Here is a 23,521-nt window from a genome sequence, read left to right as displayed (position 1 = left end):
GAGATGGATGGTGCTGAGGAGATATTTTGGGGGAGGTTATTCCATTCTCTAGCAATGGCGTGAAAGAAAAGACCTTTCCCTGCAGTGTTACTGGCTTTGGTTATGCAGAGCAAGGTTTTGTTGGATGAGCGTAGAGGGTGATTTGCTGAATATTGGTTTAGTAGTTGGTTTGGGGCTGGGGTTTTCTGAGGGTTCCTTATTATGTTGAAAGTGAGGACTAACTGGTGATAGCTAATTAGCTGAGGGAGTTCTAACCACTGTAGATGCTTTAGGGCAATACAGTGATGACTTCTAAAAGTGGTTATTTGCGAATTTGCAATTTTATTGTAACATGACTCTTGTTTGTTTAGGTCTGTTTTCCTGATATGAATTAGGATTGGTGATACATACATTAGGGTAGACAAGAGGTTGGTTTGGGCTAGGGAGATTCTTGTTTGGTCAGATAGGAACTGTTTGTGTTTGTATAAGGCTCCTAATTTCTTATGTACCTTTGTGATAGTTTGTGAGATAGGGACATTAAAGTTTAGAGCCTTATCTATTTCAACCCTGAGTAGCTTAGTATGGGGAGATTGTGGTTCCATTTTTGGAGGTGATAGTGAAGGTAGGAGGTGTGGTGTTGGATTTATTGGGGGTGAAAAGGAGTAATTTGGTCTTGTTGGGGTTTAGAATAAGCTGGATATCAGTAATCCATTGTTCCACAGAGCAGAAGGATTCTTGGGTAAGCTTCTGAAGAGTGGTTATGGATGAGACTGAGCAGATTAGGGGGGAGCCATCTGCATACTGTATAAGTGATGCATGCAGGGTGGAAGTATGTAGTTTGTTAGTGAAAATGGTGAATAGTAGAGGACCCAGTATTGATCCTTGAGGAATACCTATAGTAGTTGGTAATAAGAGGTGATAGTGTACCTTGCCATTTAACGGATTGTTTTCTATCAGAGAGATAGTTTTTGAACCATGAGGTAGAGGAGGGGGTGAGGGACAAGGTGGACAACGTGTCTAAGGGTAGGTTATGGGAGATCATATCAAATGCTTTTGATAGATCTAAGAAAACAGCTGATACGAAGTTGTTGTTGTTTCTTAGTTGGTTAATCTGATTGGTAAAGGAGAGTATAACAGTAGTTGCACTATGGTTTGGGAGGAAACTATGCTGTGTGGGGGAGAGGAGGCTTTGTGAGGTTAAGAAGTGCATTACCTCGGTGTGAATACATTTCTCCAGAAGCTTGGAAAGGGGGGATAGGACAGCAATTGGCCAGTAGATAGTTCACAGGAGTTGCCGCCTTTGTGAAGGGGAATAATATAGGATACTTTCCATAGCTGGGGTATATAAGTTTCTTGTACAGAGCAGTTTATAAGAATTGAGATAGGGTAGGCTAGTGACTCTGCAGCTAATTTTAGAAAATTAGCGGGTAGAGCATCTGCTGCGAGAGTGGTGGGTTTCACTTTAGAGAGTAGTTTTCTAACTGTGGAGGTTGGTACAGGTGGGAGTGTAAAGGTGGGTATGTTAGTTTATTCTACAGTTGGGGTGAATTTAGAGTTATTCTTGGATAGTTGGGTAAATAATGTGAGGATAGATTCTGTGAAGTGATGGCTGAATTGAAAAGCTATGCTATCATTATCAGAATTGTTGTTGGGAGATGGGGTGGTAGTTTTCTCGGGTTTTAGAAGGGTACTGATGGCCTGCCAGAACTTTTCGGAGTTTCTGGAATGCTTGTTTTAGAAGTAGTATTTTTATCTATTTTTGTTTGGGCTTTGGCCTTATTTCGCAGTTCCTGATATTTTTGTCTGTCTTGGATAGTGTTATTCTTTTTCCAGTTTTTCCAGGCATTGTCTTTGGCTTTTAGTAAGGCTTTTGTTGTCCTATTTAGCCATGGGGCATAGTTAATTTTAGTTCTGAGTTTCCTGATGGGAGCTAGTATATTCAGTACATTTATGAAAGTAGTATTGAAAAAATCAACTGCCTTGTCTAATGGTAGAGTTTTTAGTGGGTTTATGCTTGTTTTAAATTAATAGATTCTGGGGTGTTCTGAGGTGTGTTTGTACATGATGGTTTTAAGTAAAACAAAAGATTCTAAAAGATCATTGAAATGGAGATAAGAAAAAACTGTACAAAAGATCAACCTATCAAACAGTGGATGCTTGTAACATAAAAGCTGGAAATAGACATTTAAAAAAGTTGTCATACATAATAGGTGTGAATAACAACTTCATATAATGGCTACAATATCCATATTATTTTGGAACATGAATTGCTTCACAGGTATAGATAAAAAGGGAAGAGTATTGAATTATATTAGTAAATTCAGAGAACAAACAGCAATGCTACATGAGACACATACAGAAAGAAGTGAGCATGCTAATTTCATAAAGAAATTATTTCTGGATGGATATTCAGCAGAATATAAGAGGGAAAGGAAGCTGGGAGTAATTATACTAATGGCTAGAGCAATTCCAACAATGATAAAAGATGGGTAACAAGATAACAATAGCAGATTTGTGTTAGTAAGTGGCTACTGGTGAGGAAAGAGGAGGAATGTGCTGGCATATATTTATATTCCACCTAAAACTGCTATTATGGAGTTTAAGAAAATTTGGGGAAAATATTACCTCTTGGTGGGGAACAGAACTTGATTTGCAACAGTGAGGATGTAGCTCAGAGAATTAGAACGGAAACTATAATAAACAGGGTAGATTTCTGAAGAAATATTTGAAAACATTTGGTATGGAAGACATGAATTCAGTAGTAGGAACTCTGAGAGAATTTACATAGTATTCTCCAAGGTACAATAACTGGGTTAGACTACACATAAATTATATTTTAGAGGAACTTGTGCATTTAATTCAAAGTTTTGATAAACATCCAATAACTCTTTCTGAGCATGCTCTGGTATCAACTAAGATAAAAATGCGGAATAATGAAGTAAAAATGAGACAATGGCACTTACCCACCTAACTTAAAAAAGAGGAATTTAAGTAATGGGCAGTGGAAATTATTCAATGGCTATTAAGGAAGATAGAATTTTCTTCAGAAGTAATAGCTAGTAGGTAGGATAACATGAAAGTGGGGTTTAAAATTAAGGTAGCAATAAAAGTAAAAGACATGCTTAAGAAGTGACAGAAATTAAAGGGGCTGACAAAGGTTAAGGTGTTGCAGAATAAAGGGAATATCACAGAAAAAAGGTCCAACTGCAGAGTGCTAAGAGAAAATAAGGGAGCATCTGGATAATATGCATGACTTTAGAAAGATTGGGGTTAACCTACTATTTTTAATAACTCAAGAACAAAAAAAAAAAACTTAAAATAACCAGAAATCCTGCAAATGTATCAAGAGATATTTCAGAAATTTATTGAACATTTGTATATAGCAGAGACATGTGGAAATCAAGAAAGAACACAAATGGTTAGAGGTAGATGAGGCTCAACAATTAGTAGTTAAGACAGGGGGAGCTGGGATAAAAACAGTGACATATAATCAATCTGCAGGAAAGCCTCCAGGTATAGATGGTATTCCTATGGAAGTTTGGAGTTTAGGTGAGATGAAAGTGACAAAGATCTGGAAGGTTTTGTTTAACAGCATTTTAAAAGGAGGGGAAGCACCAACATCCTTTAAGAAAGCTGTGATGGCTATAATACCTAAAGACAGCAAAGATCCATCAGACCCTTCTTCATATCAGGGCATTTCAATTTTAAACCATGATTATAAAGTGTTTATGTCTATAGTACCTAAAAGAATGGCAAAGGTATTGCCAAACTTGATAGATATGGATCAGTGTGATTTTATGGAGGGGAGGCAAACATCTTACTACATTAACAGAATAATTATGATCCAGAGGGAAGCAAAATATAAGAAAATACCACTGGTGATCTTGGGTCTTGATGCACAGAAAGCATTTGACAGAGTAAGCTGGGATTTTTATGAGTAGGGCAATACAAGCATTTGCATTATTTTATACAAAAATAAGGTTAATTTGAGGATACATGAAGGATAAGAGGGGAAAAATTAAAGTGTGAGGGTTCCTCTCTGACAAGTTGTGTCTGAATAGAGGAACCATGGAGAGGTATCCTCTTTCCCTTTATTTGCTTTATATTTAGAGCCATTGGCAAAGAAAATAAGGAACTCAGAAATTCAAGGATATAACTGGCATGGTGATCAAGAAAAGCTGGCTTTATTTTCAGAAGGCATTATTTTGTACATGATAAAACCAGAAAAGGACATATCAGTGTTATGGAACATTTTGAAACAGTTTCAAGTCTTTTCGAAATATAAAATTAATGAACAAATTTAAAACAAGCAAACAAATAAATAAATGAAGATAAAACAAAGGCTATATTTGTAAACTATGAGCCCAAACATGAAATGATTCAGCAACACCCATCTTTATGGGAGCATGATAAAATGAAGTATTTAAGAGAATGGGTTAAAAAGGATTCTGTTATGGCAGCTTAAGACATGTGGGAAGAGACTACAATGAATCTTACATACTCACCATAACAATAGATCTGCGAGGCCTGATTTCTGTCCTTACACAACATATGGGTCTTGGATCTGACACAGATCTGACTTCAGTCACTTCCAAGTTTTGGATCTGCTGCTCAGACTCCTCTCCAGTGGGTCAGAGCATCTCTTGGTGACTCCCCCTCTGGAGGGATCAGAGTGAAGAACTTACTGCACTTGGTGTTGTGTGGGGATGCAGAGACTGCAGCAAGGTCAGCCCCAATGGCTGAAGATTCACTCTGTGACCACTGGATTGAGGGATCACTCAGAAAGGAGAAGGATAGTCCTGCAAAATCTGTCTGTTAAAACACTGGATTTTCCTGGAATATGCTTTGCTATTAGTGATGAGAAGACATCGACCACTGACAAACTCTCATGGCCTCTCAACATAACAGGTAAGATCTGGTTCCTCCCTGTTTGTTGATGTAGCAAATGACGGCCATGTTATCTGGAAGGATAAAAATTACATCTGAGGGGACATAGCCCTGAAAGGCCTGAAATGCTAGGAGAACTCCTCTCATCTCGAATACATTGATGTGTAGACTCACCTCCAATTGGGACCATGTACCTTGGACTGTCTTTCCCATGTAATGCCCCCACCCCAAGAGGAAAATGCCCATGGTCACTATGGCATGGGGAAAGGGCAGAATGAATGGACAATGGCTGAACAAGACAGATTAAAAGATACAAAAAAAGCAATAAAAGAATGGATGAGGAAAATAAGTATATATAAAAAAGAAAGATTTGAACTTCTTTTAGAAGATGGCCTATATACAGGTTCAAGTGAAGGGCCAGAAAAAAATGTAATGTTAAAATCTAAATTTCAAGAGGCAGGACAGTAATTTATTTTGTGAGAGCAAGTTAAGGGGATATACAGAGAGTGAAAAAGAGTTTAAACAAAAAGGGGTCAATGAATATAAACGAAGGATGAAAAAGAATATGGAGATTGAGGGATTTTCGGAATTAAAGAAAAATAACAAGACAGCTGTGTACATTGTGAGGTTATGGGCAGAAAGATGAAGGGTATAGAAATCAGGTATTGGAGGATTTAAACATAGGATGATATAAAGAAATGAGAGCCGAAATGAAAATATGAAATATCTGAAAATTATAACAAAAAGCCTAAAAGAAATATGTGCAAAATTTTATGCAGTCTACTGTTGGAAGCCAAAGAACTTTGGTAGGTTCATAGGTTCATAGGTTAGTACTAGGCTAACTGCCCTTGCAAGCCATTTTAAGCCTAGCCAGTTATCCCCTGTGAGATTCAAACCCTGTGCCTTGTGTTTGTAAGGCAAGCACCTTAACCATTAGGCCACCCTCCCAACCCTTATATTGGATAAAGATGCATTTGTACTGATTTTTCTTAAAATCCCCTATTGGTTCCGTTAAGTTCCATAGAGTTTTTTTATATACAAATGAACTACCATCAATTCAAGAGAATGGCCTTCAGTTTAAAATGCCTTTTCTGAAGGCCAGCACTTCAAGAGTGCAGCCCCCCCCCCCATTTATGCCATACTGCAGTGCGTTAATACTGAGACATGAACCAGCTATCTCCTCAAACCTCCTTGAAAGAGGCCAAACCCCCAGTGCCCCACACAGAAACCATGTGTATCAACACTTTCCTAACTCCCCTCCAGATTTGCTTTGGTGTTGCTGAGGTCAGTCATGGATCTTGAGAATGTCCTTATGTGCTTCTATCAGATATTTTTCTTTTTTTTTGTAAATATGCCCTACCCACTTTTCACTTTCCCCACCTTTCATGCTTGTTGGTTGGGTTTGAGGAAACACCCTTCTTTCGACCACACCTCCCTTTTTAGGAAGCTTCACCAGCAGGTCCCCCCCCCCCCCGAACAGGAATGCTCATCCCTCTCTGCTGCTCCATCAGTCACCTGAACCACTAATCAAACTCAGGTCAGCTTTATCCTTCTACACCATTCGAATGCTTTCAACCCACAACCTTTTGATCTTTCCAGAATCAAAGTTGAGCAGGCTACCTGCTGAACCACTACACGATCATGAAATAAATGTCTTTATGTTCAATCCCCAGCTCCATGGGAACAGTGTTGTTTAATAAGTTTCTATGAAGTCAGTTTCTGACGAGTAACTTAAATGTTACTGAAAAATACTTGTTACAGCAACTCTCCGTTTAGCTGAAAATGGAACAAAATATCATCTGTTAATAGATAGTATAGTTTTTCTGTAGACTGCAGGGGAAGTTCTGAGGTGAAGGTGCTGGACATATAAATGTGTGTGTGTTTGTGTGTTTGTGACATAGTTTTGTGTGTGTGTGTGTTTGTGCATGCCTTTTTTTGTGTGTATTTGGCCATTTCTGTTTGCCACTGTACATGCAAGCACAAACAAACTCACCATTTATTGTAATCTGATGTTGCTTTAAAAGGGCTTTTACCTTTTTAATGATGTACAACAACATCAGATTTGATTGTATTATGTATGGGTGTGTAAACAGCATAACTCACTACAAAGGTAAAAAGTACCCCCCATAAAAAACAGAAATAAAATAACTATTTAAGTTTTTGAGGAAAACTATTTTGCTTTCATCAAGATCACTTTAATATAGGATTTGTTCTTCTTTTTGACTTTCACCAGGCAGGTGTCCATGGCAGTACATGAGATCTCACTTTCTTGAAAAACAAGTTAATTTTAAGTACACTGACCAACTTGACTGTTTGAAATTACACATTTTTCTGTAGGATGCAAGCCCCCACAACCCCGTAAAGGAGGTTTCATTTTCTGTACTCTTAGACTTAACATAATCCACTCTGAAATAACTGCTCTGTGAGGCGTTGACAAATCTCAAACACAGCAACCTCCTTCAATGAGCCTGCATTTCAGCCAAGTGCTATTATTTGAGTTCTTGGCTATGGGATTACTGAATGGACACCTCAAGTCGCTCTCTCTTAAAGCTTAATGTATTACAAAAGTACCTGTTTACCTTGATTAACATAACAGTACTTCCACTTTGTGACTTAAAACTTTTGGGTGCTGTACTGGTCAGTGTAAAGTCTAATTTCAAGTATTATTATTAATAATAATTCTCTTAATTTTTCATTCTTTTTGAAACTATCAGAAGAAAATATTACAGAAATGAAGTATTACGAAAATATTACAAAAATGGAGGATTAAGTACCACAAAGTGAAAACAATACATGTATGAACTGTAATATAATAATCTTTATTTAGATTGGGTAACATATAGTCACCTAACACAAAGGTCATTGCCCTCGGTATGCCCAAACCTACACCTCGGTATCTTCAGCTCAGGGTAATTCACTGTGACTAGTTTTAATGTACTAAGGACTTTTATGTCATCTGATTTTAGTGCCATATGAAGTGGTGCCACCTTACCTAAAGAAAATTTACGAATGCAAATTTTGGTTGAGTTAGTGATCCTATGTACTACGATAATATTTGTTTTACAAATGATACCACAGTCCACACACTGAATTTTAACCACAACATATTAAAAAAGGGAAATAAAAATGCATTTCACACAATGCCCACATCTTCTATACATACACAGATTCCCAGTTTACTGTCATTGTGATAAACCTGTTTATTTTAATGTATTTATTTTATTTACTAACATTTTTTACCGACTAGGTCACAAGAGCTAATTTTCATTGGATACCTGGGAAGAAAAGTTCAAATTTACACAGCTAAGTTACAAAACATGTTGGTACGATACATAACCAGTTATTTACAGTGTTGTAGACATCTAGGTAAGACACACAAACAAAAGAAAAAAATCTTAGTAAGATACACTCAGTTGCTTAGAGTATTGTAGACAGAGAGAAAAATGCCAATTATTAGGATGAGAAGAAGAAAAAAGACAATGCATTTTGTAATTTTAGTCGGAGGCATGATATTTCTAATTCTTAACAGGTATACATAATTATCTAAGGCAGTAGCAGCAGTGTTTATAGAGTTTCTTATAGTTTACAGATACACAGCAAGGTGAGGAAGCCTGGGTAGCAGAGGATGAGCAAGGAGGCATTAGTGAAGACAGTGCAATTTCAGTCGGAATATATAAAAAACATCTGCTTTACATACTCGCTTTTACTTAGGATACAGTTTACTTAAAATGTCAGTCTTTCATCCTCCAGCTCTGAGCATTTTCCCTGGCTTGCTAAGACAATATTATTAGTTAAGAAATAAGACTGATACAAAATGCACAATTAATAAGCCGATTACTTACTATAGAGGCATTCTTTAAGATGATCCTGTTTCATTTCTGTTGTGTTTTTCCATTCTGCATCATCCTTTGGCACTTGATCATCTGATTTTATTAGCAGCAATAACAGGTCTAGAGGAATTTTGTATCCTACATATAAAAAGTAATATGTTTTGACATTTTGTTTTACTAACTGGGATTTCCAATTAGACAAAGCATCTGCAGGAAAGCTTCAAAGACAAAAACGTAACAGACTGACAACATATTAACAACAGGATAACTTATATAATTATCATTAAATATTCTGAATATTAGCACAGATTATCAAACTATGGCATTATGCATAACAGAGTTTGGCAGAAGTAAATCACACAATGTCAAAGAATTTTTAAGAGAAAGCAGAGCAGAGGAGAAAAATGTAACAAGAATATGAATTTTTATCAAGCAGTTATCAGGAAGGCAACAAGGGAGGGAAACAGAGGCAACTGTGGGTAGGTTAAAGGAATTTTTTATGAACAGAAAATATGGAAAAGGAGTAATAAATGAGAACACACACAAACCATGAGGAAAATGATCTATGACAAAAGATGGCAATAAAAAGAAGCACCGAAGACAGGATTCATAATAACTCAAATGGAGGTGCACTGCACTGACAATAATAAAAATGTCAACTACAGATAACGTTCGCAAAACAAGAACAAAACAAGTGTTATCCCCCCAACAACTAACTTTACAGTAAGGGAAAGCTTTCATTCTCCCCTAGTGCTGTGATCTGTGATCTTATATTACAACTTTACAGTAAATTCATTCTCCCCTAGTGCTGTGATCTTATATTACAACTTTACAGTAAATTCATTCTCTCCTAGTGCTGTGATCTGATTCAACATTTGAATAACTCAGCATTTGATTAAATGTGGTGCACAAATCCTGCTCTGAATGAATTTGCATCAAGCAAAATGTTATTGACCGTCTCTCTTGTCTACCTCATTGCTTTCCCCCAAAGATACTAGTAGGTGTGTAGTTGTAGGTTAGCGAGGGGTTACAGGGGAAGGGAGTTTAAAAAGACAAGCAAGTAGAGAAGCTATTCAGGAGGATGAGAGAACAGGAGAAAGAAGGTGTAGGTAAGTCATAGACCGAACAAGTACAGTAAAGATTAAGTAGTTAATACAGTAAAATTAACAGGAGTACAGTATATATGCAAGAAGCAGAGTGGTGCCCTGACTAAGAGAAGCGGGGTCTACAGTTAAAATGTGAATGTAAGGACTAATATAGGTTTGAAACCAGAGTACGCAAGATATGTTAGATTGAATAAAAAATACAATTTGGTGACACCGAAGGGATGTGATTTATGAGGCTAAAGTGGTTCATGCAGTTTTCTCAGAAGACTTATCTGACTTGTTAATCAGCTGCTTTCTGCACCACATGGAGTCTAACTTAAAAGTTTCAAGTATAATATTAAAATGATCTGCCCAATAACTCCCAGACATGTATGTTATCCTTGGCTGCAGGCTAGGACTCTGTCTATTTTCATAACTACACCACTGTTTTCTTTTAATCAAAATGCAAACGAATTGTGAGCTACACATAAGCATGAACAAATTTGTAGCACATAATGTAAAAAGTACAGTTTTGTACCTACCATAAATGTAGATGTCCGAACTGGATAGCATCTGCAGTCATAACAACTGGGTTGTCCTGTCGTCAGGCAGCCCTTCAGTCGGCCGGATTCCAAAGTCCGGGTCTGGCTTCGGCTGATGTCGCACTTCACCCGACGTCATCTCTGTTGGTCTTTGGGTATAAAGGCATCAGCCGACGCCATTTTCCTCAGTGTTTCTTGCCCCAGATGCCAGTAGCCCTCTTGAAGGCTAAAATTTGGATAGATGCCAATGTTTCCAAAAAGATAGAGGTAAACACAAAAAATAAGCATGTATGTACATATATACCAACAAATACACCATAAAAGACTCCCCACCAGCTAGCTATTAGGAGGGTAAACACCCTAGGAGTACCACAGAGGGGAAGGAGGGAGGGTAATCCTGACTGCAGATGCTATCCAGTTCGGACATCTACATTTATGGTAGGTACAAAACTGTACTATGTCCTTCATGGATGCATCTGCAGTCATAACAACTGGGTAGAATACCATAGCCAACTAGGGAGGAGGATAAAACTAGATTATGGTGTGTTTAGGATCCCTTGCAGTACAGCAGTGGCAAACCCTGCTCGGGATCTGGAATATAGAGGCAAATTATAATGCTTGGCAAATGTATGCACGGAGGTCCAAGTAGCCGCCTCAATAATGTCTTTGGTTGCCACTCCTCGTAAGAAGGCTGTGGTAGTGGCTGTTGCCCTTGTAGAATGAGGTCTTATGTTCTGTGGAATTGGTTTTCCATGGAAGGAGTAACAGAATCGTATGCAATTTCCTATCCATTTGGAGATTGTCTGTTTGGAAATAGCTTTTCCTTCCCTTCCTGTTGCATAGGCTACAAAAGTTGGTCAGTCTTTCTGCTACTTTTTGTTCTGTCCAAGTAGTAGCGTAGCTGTCTATGTACATCCAAAGTATGCAGTATTCTTTCCCTCTGTTTTGTGGGTTGGGAAAGAAGGTAGGTAGGTGGATTGCCTGGTTTAAAGACACTCTGGATACCACCTTAGGCATAAATGTAGGATTAGTCCTCATGGACACTCTATCTTGGTGGAAGATTAGGAAGGGTTGCACTGCCATTAAGGCCTGTAGTTCTGAAACCCTCCTTGCTGAAGTAATTGCCAGTAGGAAAGCAGTTTTCCATGACAGGTGTTGTAGGTCTGCTGTTGCTGCTGGTTCAAAGGGTGATAGTGTCAACTTTTCTAGCACAAAGTTTAAGTCCCAAGCTGGTAAAGGTGGTTTCCTTGGAGGTTTTACATTCTTGATTCCTCTGAGGAACTGCCTGAGCAAAGGGTGCAAAAAACAGGTGGATCAAAGCTGTATTCTGCTGAAATAGCTGATGCATGTATCTTGATGGAGGAGTAGGACAGGCCTGAATGAAGAAGTTCGCCAGATACTCCAGAATGTTAGGCATATCTACGTTTGACACATCTTTTCCTCTTTCAGTACTCCAACTGACAAACCTCTTCCATTTTCCAGCATAGTTTCTTCTTGTTGAAGGTCTGCGTGCTTCAAGAATAATGTCTTTAACTCTTTGGGAAAGTTCTGGATTAGCTGCTGCTATGTGATGTTCCATGCAGTCAGTTGCAACGCTTTTAGGTTTGGATGCATGATGTTGTAGTTGTTCTGAGTTAACATCAAAGGCATCAGGGTATTGGCCACATATTGTTCGAGACATGCTCCTCAGCAGTGGGTACCAGTGTTGTCTTGGCCAGTTTGGAGCTATCAGGATTATCCTTGGACGTTCTTCCTTGATTTTTAGTAATACCTTGTGTATCAAGGGAAGAGGTGGGAATGCATATGCTGTTAGGCCTTTCCAGCTGAAGGAGAGCGAATCCACTTTCCATGCTAGTGGGTGGAATGTCCTTGTGCAGAATTTTTTGAGCTGGTGATTGAGAGGTGATGCGAATAGGTCTATCTGAGGCATTCCCCATTTCTTTGAGATGGTCTTGAAGATGTCCGGTGCAGCTTCCATTCGTGGGCATCCGATGTGGTTCTGCTTAATATGTCTGCTAGAGTATTCTCTTTTCCTGGTACAAATATTGCCTGTAACTGGATGTTGTAGCTGAGTGCCAGGGTCCACAGCTCCAAAGTCATTCTGCATAGGGGTATGAATGAGTGCCTCCCTGTTTGTTGATGTACCACATGACTGTGGTGTTGTCTGTCCTTATCATCAACTGGCCCTCTTTGAGAAATGGTCTGAACTTTTGGATTGCCAGTTTTACTGCCAGCATTTCTTTTAGGTTGATGTGCAGGTGAAGTTGATCCTGTGTCCACAATCCTTGCATGCATTTGTCCAGCATGTGTGCCCCCCATCCTAGGTCTGAAGCGTCTGTTGTGATGGTCTGGCTTGCTTGACATCTGCGAAAGGGTAGCCCTGGGTTTGACTGGCATGCCTGAGCCCACCATAGGAACTCCTGTTTTAAGCATGGAATTAGTGGGATTTCTGTTTCTAGGCTGTGTCTGTGTTGGGACCATAAATTCTTTAGGTACCACTGTAGTTTTCTCATATGTAGTCTGGCAAGTGGGACCAAGATTATGCATGATGCCATGTAGCCCAAGGCCTGCAGTACTTTTCTTGCTGTTAACTTGTTCAGTTTTGTTAGTGCCAAGAAGTAAAGAGGGAGTTCTTTTTGTTTTTCTGTAGTTAGGAATGCCATTTGTTTTACTGTGTCCAATTCCGCGCCCAAGAATGTCCTTGTTTGGGATGGTATCAGCCTTGACTTTTGTAAATTGACTGTGTATCCCAGTGCTTGTAGCAAGTAAATGACCCTTTGTAAATCTGTTGTCAGCTTGCTTTTGTTGTCCCCTTGTAGCAGGCAGTCGTCCAGGTATGGGAAATTTGAATTCCCTGTAGTCTGCAATGAGCGATTACTGATGCCAGGCATTTTGTGAATACTCTGGGCGCAGTAGATAAGCCAAAGGGCAATGCTGAGAATTGATAGTGCTCTGATCCTGCAAGAAATCTGAGGTATCTTCTGCAGATTGGTCGAATGGGGACGTGCAGGTATGCCTCCTTGAGATCTAGAGTTACCAGCCAGCACTCCTTGCCCAACATGGGAAGAAGTTGCTGTAGGGTCAGCATTTTGAATTTTGGGACAATGATGTAAGTATTTAAGGTGGACAGGTCCAGAATTGGTCTCCAACTTTTTTCCTTTCTTGGAACTAGGAATAATCTGGAGTAGAACCCCTTTCCTTGCTCTGCTGTTGGCACTCTTTCCACAGCTCTCATTTTTGCTAACTGCATTATCTGTTGTAGAGCCTCTGTTTTTTGATTTGGAGGTAGATTTGGCATTCCTCTTTTGACTGGTAAAGTGTGGAAGTGGAACCGGTAACCTTGATCTATGGTTTGTAAAATCCACTTGTCTTTTGTTATATAGTGCCAGTTCTTTGAAAATAAGGTTAACTTTCCGCCTAGAGGAGCTGCTATTTGTTCCCTGGTAGGCGGATTTAGGGTTAAGTCACTGTGGCTGTGTTGATGTAGTGGCAGAGGTGGTGTCTGTGCCTCTGTTGTTACCTTGCCACTGTCGTCCTCTGTAGGCACCTCCTCTGGATTGGTTTCTGCCTCTGGAACGTCTATTCCTGCCCCTTTGAGATCTTGTGGAGTCAGGAAAGGACCAATTTTGGCAGGCCAGTTCCTGCTAAACCTGGGGGGTTGAACCTGCAAGAAATCTTTAACCGTTTGAACAGATTTTGCCTTTTCTTCCATTTTCTTCATAACCTGCTGGGCAGGTGTACCAAACAAACTTGTCTTATCCATAGGAGCATCTAGCAGCTTAGCTTTAACATGATCCGTAAAGCTTGCTCCTTTAGCCAAGCATGCCTTCTTATCACTGTGCCAGTCATGGCTGATCTAAATGAAGCCTCCAGTGCATCATAGCCACATTTTAAGGAATGGTTACTAACCTGTTGTATGTTATTTACCATTTCTAATACATATTTCTTATCAAGAGATTCATCAGTGGTTAGCTTTTTAGTTAACTGATCAAGCATAAACTCTTGGTATTGTATCATGTGAAACTGACAGTTTAAAGCTCTAGCTGAGAGAGTAGCTGAAGTGTAGACCTTTTGCCCCATCTGTCTAATGACCTTGCTTCCCTTTCAGAAGGAATAGGGTTTTTAGCTATGGTCGCGGCTACTGCCTTGGGACCCTGGGATATAGTTTCGGGTCTGCAAGTGGGGCCTTGTACAGGTGGTGATGAGTGTCTGGCACCCTGTAAAATCTGTCTGGTTTGGCAGGGGCTGGAGGTAAAGAATCTGGTGCGGAGCAGACATCATTGAAAGCATCATCCACCACAGAAAGAACAGGAGGTATAGCTAAGGGCCTGTGCTGTGGAAGGTGCAGAAAGGTCCTAAGTCTTTTCTGGAGTCTGAAAAATCCTGTTGCTGCCATTGGAACTGCTCTCGCATGGCATGTAAGGTTTCCCCAAAGGAGAATTCTTCTGGGGAAGCAGCTGGAATGGATTCTTCAGCATCAGAGTCTTCAAAATTGGAGAAAGGAGCCTCTGGCTGGTCAGTTATGTCTGATTCATCGGCAGAATCATCAGAGGACACTGGCTCAGGGGCTCTGCCCTAGGTCTCTTCTCTGGGGCTGAGAGGCCCTGTCTGGGTGAGATTGAGATCCTCTAATTAATGAAATTAAATCTTCTGCCAGAGTAAGCATTTGAGAACTAGAGGAGGGCCTGGTAGTAGGGGTTTAACAGGCACTGTTTTAGTAGTCTTGGCTGCTTTAGCCCTGGCGAAGGCCTTAATGGACATGGTTGCTGGAGGCCTAGCAGCACCACGTGCTGGGGTAGAGACATCCAAGGGAATGGTGTCTGATAAGTCAGTGGCAACCACCGTAGTGGATAAAATTTCTGAGGCCGATTCAAGGGTGGTAGCAGGGGCCTCAGTTGTAGAGATAGATTCAGCTGTACTTTGATCAGTTTTCTCGGTTTCGGCCGAAACCGAGACACTCGCGGTTTGCTTAACCATGGTTTCCGCCGAAACCGCGGACCGCGAGTGTCGGTCTTTATCTTTGCGTTTTTTGGTAGATTGGGTAGTCGGAGGATCCGACGGCATAATGTACGCAAAATCAGAACCGAAAAACTGTTCAGCAAACTCCGACCGACGCCTAAGCGTTCGTCGGTTGAAGGAAGCACAGGCCGAACAGGCAGCTACGTCGTGGGCTGGGCCTAAACAAGGCAGACAATAAGAGTGGAAATCTTTATGAGGTATTTGTTTCCCACAGGTTAAACAATTATTAACTTTTTCTGACATCGGCTGAGGCAAGAAAGAGTCCCCAACGGGTACTTAGCTTTAGGAGTCTTCAAGTAGTATTCGTAGAAGTAATCTCTGGATCCGACCGACCGGCACTTGCGAACAGCTTCTGCTTCGGGTGCCACGCGGCAAGAAAGACTGAGGAAAATGGCGTCGGCTGATGCCTTTATACCCGAAGACCAACAGAGATGACGTCGGGTGAAGTGCGACATCAGCCGAAGCCGGACCCGGACTTTGGAATCCGGCCGACTGAAGGGCTGCCTGACGACAGGACAACCCAGTTGTTATGACTGCAGATGCATCCATGAAGGACATCATGTAATTTTCAATCTGTGTTTGTTTTTCCTGTGGCACAATAATATATGTGAGCACAGCTCTCAACCTCTGAGCATTAAAAATCATAGCTGTGATTTTTAAATTCATTGCATTTGAATCACAGGAAATACAAGGGATTTAGACCAGTGGCAATTTGTGCGCAACCACCCTCAGGTTTATTTTATTTGATTTGTATTTTTTCCAGGGTGAAACAGTAAAATCTCCATGAACCATTTTCAGACACAGTCCAGTAGTGCTGTCTGATTATGTGACTTGATAACAATCACAGTTAAACAATGGAGGCTCAGGGAATCATACCTTGCACCACTGGACCACAGGAAACCACTCATTATCAGTTCCGTAATCCTCTAAGCCAACTGCAAGACATGTTCACACTGGTGAAGGACTACATTAGCAAAGACATCAGAGGGGACAGGTCAATAAAGCTGCTGTATGAAGATTATGCGGCATTAGAAGCAGACAGTGGACAGGAATGTCAGCAAATGATAGGGTAAATGGGTTACACTTACCTACAGAAATCATGGCTTCATAGTTCTGTATCATTACTTCCTTGTGAAGCTCTTTATCCTGCTTGTTTAACATCTTCCATTCCTCTTCTGAGAAAGTTACAGCAACATCCTCAAATGTTTCTGGTACCTAAAAAGGACACACAGTGTGCTTTGTCTTTTTATTACATGCAACATAAACTCAACATTTTCAGAGAAACAATTAGAACTGCTTGCTCTGTTGAATGTATTTAGTAGATTGCTGGAGCTGATAAGACCATCTTTTTAGTCACAAGCTTTTTATGGAAGAGAGAAAAACACTTGCAGTGACACACACCACAGGGTTAGTCGGCAGCACACCGATAATGAAGTACATGATCAGAAAGAGAGTGCAGTTAGTGTGTGTCTTTGTGTAATAATACGTAAAACAGTTGAAAACTACGTAACAAGATACAAGGTTTAACAATCTGGCACTTTCCCAGTATTAATATTTCTTGCTTTCCTGGTTGATTGGTAGGTTTATTATTTATTTATCTAAGGTAAGGTTGGCTAGATCCAGTAGTCTGTTTCAGCTACGACCTTGTTACACTGATTATCAAAGAAAAAACAAAAAATATTATTTACAGAAAATGGAGTGACGTTATAAAACATAAAGATAAAGGTAAAATGACAAAGTGATAATGTGAAGTTTCCAAAAACAGTTACCTGAATGAGACATTGTCAGAAATGATAAATGATTACAGTGTAACAGACAAAATGGAGGTACAATGCAAAGGCATAGCTAGAGTGGGGCAAAGGGGAGTGGCCACCCTTGACACAAATTGTTAGGAGGAGTGGCAGATCCCGATTGGTCTTCAATGCATTACCTGCCAATATTGCCCTGCAGTCAGAAGTGAAACACTGTAGTGCTCTATCTTTTCAGTGCATTACTGGCATTCAGAAGTGCATCTGTGGTCAGAAGTGAAGAGCTGTAGCTCTCCATCTGCAGCATGAACTCTACAAATGTCTGCAAAGCTTAAAGAGCTTTTTTTGGCTCCTCAACTTAAAGTTGAGAGGTGATGGCACCAGGCACAAGAACAACTAGTAACACTGCACCTCTGGTACAATGTCACTGAAGAGTATGAATACAGATGCAGGTCCCTACAAGGGAAATAATGCCATTTTGCTTTGATTAATTGAACTAGGGATTAACAATTAATTTGTTGTCAATTACATGCAGTATTTGTAAAACAATGTTTACGCAGCACTGATTTAAATGCTGAAACGGTGGCAGGGCTGATATTTAGTGGAAGCCTTTTCATACTTTAGGCCCCCATGAGAAATATGGCCCTGGTAAATAAAGCATTGTGAGGACAAGTCTGAAGAAAGTAAAGTGACTGAATTGTCATTCAAGTGCCAGAGGCTCTGGATAAACCTTTGAGAAAGAAGGCAATACTGGCAGTACAGTGGCTCAGTGGTAAGATTTATGTATCACATTTCAAAGGTCTGAAGTTCTGTCCTAACTATCAGAAACTGCATGGATTGTGCATTCGTCTATGTTGTTTCCAAAAACTCCAGTTTCTTCTTACATCTCAGAAAACATACTGGCTGACTAGTTATCCTAAACAATTTCTGTGTGTGTGTGTTTGTGTGTGTGTGTGTGTGTGTGTGTGTGTGTGTGTGTGTGTGTGTGTGTCTCTTTCTCTGTCATTGTGTGTGAGTGTATATATATATATATATATATATATATATATATATATATATATATATATATATATATATACACACACACACACACACACACATATGTATCTCTCTCTCTATATATATATATATATATATATATATATATATATATATATATATATATATATATATAGATACATACACACACACACACACACACACACACACACACACACAGGGCACTGGATCAATTGTGTACCTACACTGACGCACGGAAGCACTATGGATGTGAAAACATTGAAACTACAAATGCCAACATGTTCTGTGCATGCTCCAATGATTACTCAGGAGTGGAGCAAACCAACTACAAGCATTTTTACGGGGAGGGGGCTATCCCCTACCACCCCCTGCTAACTACATATACTAACTCAGAGATCGAATAGTCTCTGGTAAAAAGGAAAATTCCCCTATCCAGGAATTGTCAGTCTCAAACACCTGTCGACCATCTGTGTGTATAAATCAAATACACCCATATACACACACATATATATATATATATATGTGTGTGTGTCTGTGTACGTATGTCGGTAGGTGTGTGTATGGAACCTATCATGGTAGTTTCCACCCAGAAAGTGTACATCTTTGTATCTGGAAGTATACATCAATGTATTTGGAAATGTCTCTCGTTGCTAGTACTACTGTTAAATGTAATGGCTATTCCTTTAAGGGGAAATGCAAAAGCTTGGATATGAACCCAAGCCTATTTAAACAAAGGTCTGGAGAGCTCAAATCACACATCAAAGACAGAAGATTCATAGGAGTTTGGAAGTGTTTTGCAAAGTTAAGAAAAAAAACTGGAGACCAGAGCAGCAGTTCTGGAGAAGGAATACAATTATAGGTTACTAGGCTAATGACTCTAGGGCCCTTTCAAGCCTAGCCAAGTTTTACCCTTATTTCCATGATCAGCACCTATCACCCTTGTCCAAGAGGGACACAGAAGGAACCCCCAGATTGAATTTTCAGTTACCCATCCAATTGTCCAGATTGCGTTTGAAGAGAGCCAAAGAGGTGTTCTGCTTGATATGAAGCAGGAGTCTGTTCCAAACGTGTGGTAATCTCTGGGAGACAAATCTGTTCCTCCAGCAGGTTCTATTAATGTCACTTACCAGGTTAAGGCCTTCAGAGCGAGTAACCCATGTAACATCTGACTTACAGATATGCAGCATTTCCAGTAAAGCAGGGTCAAAGATTGCCTCTCAGTAGTCTGTATGAAACAGAATAAAGTGACAGTGAGGAACCTTTGTGGTCTCTCCAATTGCGGTGCTTGGAAAGGTACATATCAAAAGGGGCATTGTACTCAATTATTGGCCTGATGAGGGAAAAGTACAGGGAGGTTATAACTTCTTTTTTTTCTGGAGCCAATGCCCTTGCTTATGAGATGTGCAGTACAGGATGCCCTTCTTACCACTGTGGAGACATGGTGATCAAAAGTAAGGTTGCTGTCAACCTGTGTGCCTAGGTCTCTCACCACTGAGTGCATACTTAAAGTGTTGTTATTTATGTGGTAGTTAGCAGGAACATTGCTCTTAATGAGAGGGATGACAACACATTTTTTTGCATTGACTGTAAGGCCATGACTTTGGCACCATTTGTTTGTGTAAGACCCTCTTGCAGGATGCTGACATTGTTTGGAGATTCTATGACCGCTCCCAGTTTGCAGTTATCAGCAAACTTTGTCAGCCACAAACCTTTAGTTTTAGCTTGTGCATTGGAAAAAAGATTCCAAACAGAAGACGTCCCAGGACTGATCCCTATGGAACACCACTGGTTACAGGTCTGCTGCTGGAGGTGGATCCCCCTATTTTGACTATATGGGTTCTATCAGTGAGCCAGTTAGCAACCCATCTAAAGATACAAGGGTTGATACCTAGCTGGGTGAGTTTGTCAATTATGCCGGAGTGGGGGACAGTGTCAAAAGTTTTGGCTAAGTCTAGGTAGGCTGTATGCACAGACTTCTCCTCGTCAAGGGCCTTGGTAACTGTCTTGAAGAAGTCCACCAGGTTTAACAAGCACAATCTCCCTTTGACATATCCAAATTGAGTAGGATCAAGTGTTTGGAGATTACCCATATCTTTGCTGGTAAGGTCCATGATGATATGCTCCATGGCCTTGCAGATAAGCCTAGTCAGGCTAACAGGTCTATAGTTCCCGAGGTCAGTGAAAGCACCACCTTTGTGCAAGGGCATAACAGTGGTCTTTTTCCACTCAGCTGGGCTGAAGCCGGTGCTTATGCTATGATTGAGAAGAGTACCCAATGGTATTGCTGACTCTTGTTTGAGCCCATGTAGGATGCAGCCTGGGATGTTATCAGGTCCAATAGATGCTGTGTTTTGCACATGAGAAAGGGTGTTCACAACCTGCTCTTTATAGATACAAGGTAGTGGACAGGTGGTAGGGATGTCATGGGGTACATAAGGTGGGGACAGGGGAGTGAAGATTTCAAAGAACCTGTTGGCTAACAGGTTAGCAATGTCCACAGGTACAGTATATGTGGTATCATTAACTACCAGTTTGGCACAAATCTATGCCTTTCCTTTTAGATTACAAATGTAGCCAAAGAACACCTTATGGTTGTCCTTAGTTGAGAAAGCTAATGTGCAAGAAAGACTGATTTACCACAGGAAACTCCTAGTAACTATAAACACATTAAGTAGACATGAAAGAATGTTGTTAGATCTTCTAATGTTTGCTACTAAAAATCAATTACTAGAAAATGGAAACAACTAATCTGTCCTACAGGGGATGACGTAAAGTTAATAATGTCTTAAATACAAGATCTGGAAGAGGCAGCGCAGTATGCAAATCTCAGAGAAAAGACCCTAGCAAAATGGCCTCCCTGCATTTTGAATATAAACTTAGTATAATGTTGACGGTCTTTTTCAAATACCGTCAAGCTTCCAAATATTTTACAGTTAATATAAAGAATATATTTACGGATATTTTACATTTTATTTTACTTTACATTTGCTTACCAGGGTAGTATACTTATCACAACTGACCATTTGCAAGTACTGCCCAGGTGATATAATTCACAAAGAAAAAAGTGTAACTCAGAGGTAGTAAGTTGTACATATCAAAAGCAGAACAGACAGTAATGGTATACAACAAACTATATGGCAGCAATTAATAGATGCAGCAACAATTATGACAGAAATGCACATTTTACAATTTATATGATTATAGTTCAGGTTTACATCATAGTAGAAATCCTATGGATAATGAAAGTGTGAAGAAATTATACATTGTTATCTGTGCTAGCATGTCTGGCTGAAGTTTTGTACATAATTTCAGATTAACCTGTGTAATATATGCCACCATGACTAGCTATGATATTTTAAATAAATACTTGTATGCTGATTAACACTCTGTTTGGACAGGATGTTTTAAGGAGTTGAACAGTGTTCTTTTACATTTCCAAGTGTGCATGTTTGTGCAGGAGATTTTAAATGCAGGCTGCCAGAGTCAGCTGTCATTGGAATGCTTCCAGTTGCTGTGTGGTTACTGTCAGAGATGGAATGACAGGATAAGAAGTTCAGATCAGCTGTGTGATGACTTTCAAAGAGTGAAATGAAACTAACTGGAATAGCTGAGACAGTTAACCCAGCTTATAAAAGAGTCTGCTGAAGACAGTTTAAACAGCTGAGTTCAAAGTTCAGTTTAATTCAGTGGAGTCGAGTTTGTAGTTTTTCAGTTGAGTTCATAGTTGTACTGAGCACTGGATACCCAAAGAACCCATCAAGAACTGTAAGACTGCCTTTGCCCTGTTGTAATATTTAGTTTAGATCAGGGACAGTGTTCTTTCATCAGATAGGAAATTATAGCCAATTAGTCAGAGATTTTTTTTTTTCTAAATGTTGGACTTCTATCTTTCAGTATTAATTTCATTTTCCTTGTAATTGAATTCTGGTTGTTTATGGAAATTACTGTTTTATATTTTTAATCATTTTGTTCATTACTAAACATTTTTGCTATCTTACATTGTGGCTGGTCATGCAGTGTACTCTTTAGTGATTTAAGAGTGCTTATACCTGCTTTGACAATTCCCGGGCCACTCCGAAAGCCTGGCTGCTACAGGTTATAAGCTACCATTTCTTTTGATATATAATTTTAATAATTGTAAACCCCTTTGAAAGGGCATGCAGATGCTCTGACACAGCTGGGTATCTGTGTCAGGCTTTCCCAGAAATGTCTGGATGTGTGAGATTCAATTTATTTAAGTGTGAGTGTATCACAGGAAACTGGGACACACTGCTCTGGAGTGTGTAATAGGAAGCGACATTAGGGGTGGCCAGAAGCATAAAGTCCAGTCCCAGGTTATAGAGCATGTTCCTGTTGTGCTCTTAGGGGAAAACTGTGAATTATTACTCCTGTTTAAATGGCAGTCTTACATTAGAGTCAGTAGTGAGAATTGAAGTTCCTTAGTTACTAACCAGGATAGTAGGGGATGTCCCATATTAGTGGCAGTTCAGTGGCATATTAACCAGACATCACATACTGGTGGCAGCCTAGTGGGATTTTTAATTGGACTTCAGTAGCCTATGGATAATTGTCATTAAGGTGTGCACTTTTGTCAACCACACAGTAAACATACAGAATTTCAGTCCAGCACAGTTTTATTTATTTGTAGTTAGTCAGGGATAGCAGGCAAAGATGTCAATGGAAGACTATAGTAAGCTGACAAAGAACCAGTTGGCAAAGGAGTGTGAAGCCAGAGGACTGGTGCATGACAACCTGACTAAGGATGCAATGATTTCAGGAATGTGCAACCTGCCAAGACAGGACAGTCCACCTTTTCCCCAGAGGACCTGAAAATCCATCTGGAGTTAGAGAGACTGTGCCTGGAGGCCAAACGTATTGAACTGGAATAAGCAGATTGACTGCACCTAGAAGCCAAATGACTGGAGACTGAAGAGAAACTGCGTCTGGAGGCCGAACATGTGCAGGCTGAGGAGAAAGTACAGTTGTGTACACTTACCATAACTGTAGATGTTCGAGTGTATTCACTGTTTCAGTCATTACATTTGGGTTATCTGCTTGCAGGAAGCCCTCAGTCAGCCTGATTAACAAAGTCTTGGGTCCTGCATCGGTTGCTGTCCCTTCTTCAATGATGTCAGGTCGTCAGGGGTATAAAACATGCAGCCGACGCCATTACATCAGTTTTTCTTACCCCAGATGCCAGGTGGCCCCCTAATGGGAAGCAATTAAATATAAAAGTACAATTATATACCTCCAACAAAAAAGAAAATACACCAAAAAGGCTTTTAAGCATAGTAAAGGAAAGTAGAGGTATAGCTAAAAAGAATTTAGGGGGCTGGAGGGAGGGAGGGTAACCAGGACTGCAACGGTGAATATACTCGAACATCTACATTTATGGTAAGTGTACACAACTG

At 40.0% G+C, this 23,521-nt stretch overlaps 1 protein-coding gene across 1 annotated transcript in view; it reads right to left on the bottom strand.

Moving 5' to 3' along the window:
• Nucleotides 1-23,521, bottom strand: part of LOC122814381 — a 498,155-nt gene that overhangs the window by 24,128 nt on the left and 450,506 nt on the right. The window contains exons 13-14 of the mRNA XM_044086965.1: nt 16,431-16,557; nt 8,709-8,834 (exon numbers count right to left, since the gene is read on the bottom strand). Of these exons, the coding sequence (XP_043942900.1) occupies nt 8,709-8,834; nt 16,431-16,557 (253 nt within the window). The remainder of the gene's footprint in view (nt 1-8,708; nt 8,835-16,430; nt 16,558-23,521) is intronic.

The sequence above is a fragment of the Protopterus annectens genome, chromosome 10.part0, assembly GCF_019279795.1.
Source record: "Protopterus annectens isolate FY-2018-M chromosome 10.part0, PAN1.0, whole genome shotgun sequence".
Lineage (NCBI taxonomy): Eukaryota > Metazoa > Chordata > Ceratodontiformes > Protopteridae > Protopterus > Protopterus annectens.
This window is presented reverse-complemented; position numbering and strand designations above follow the sequence as displayed.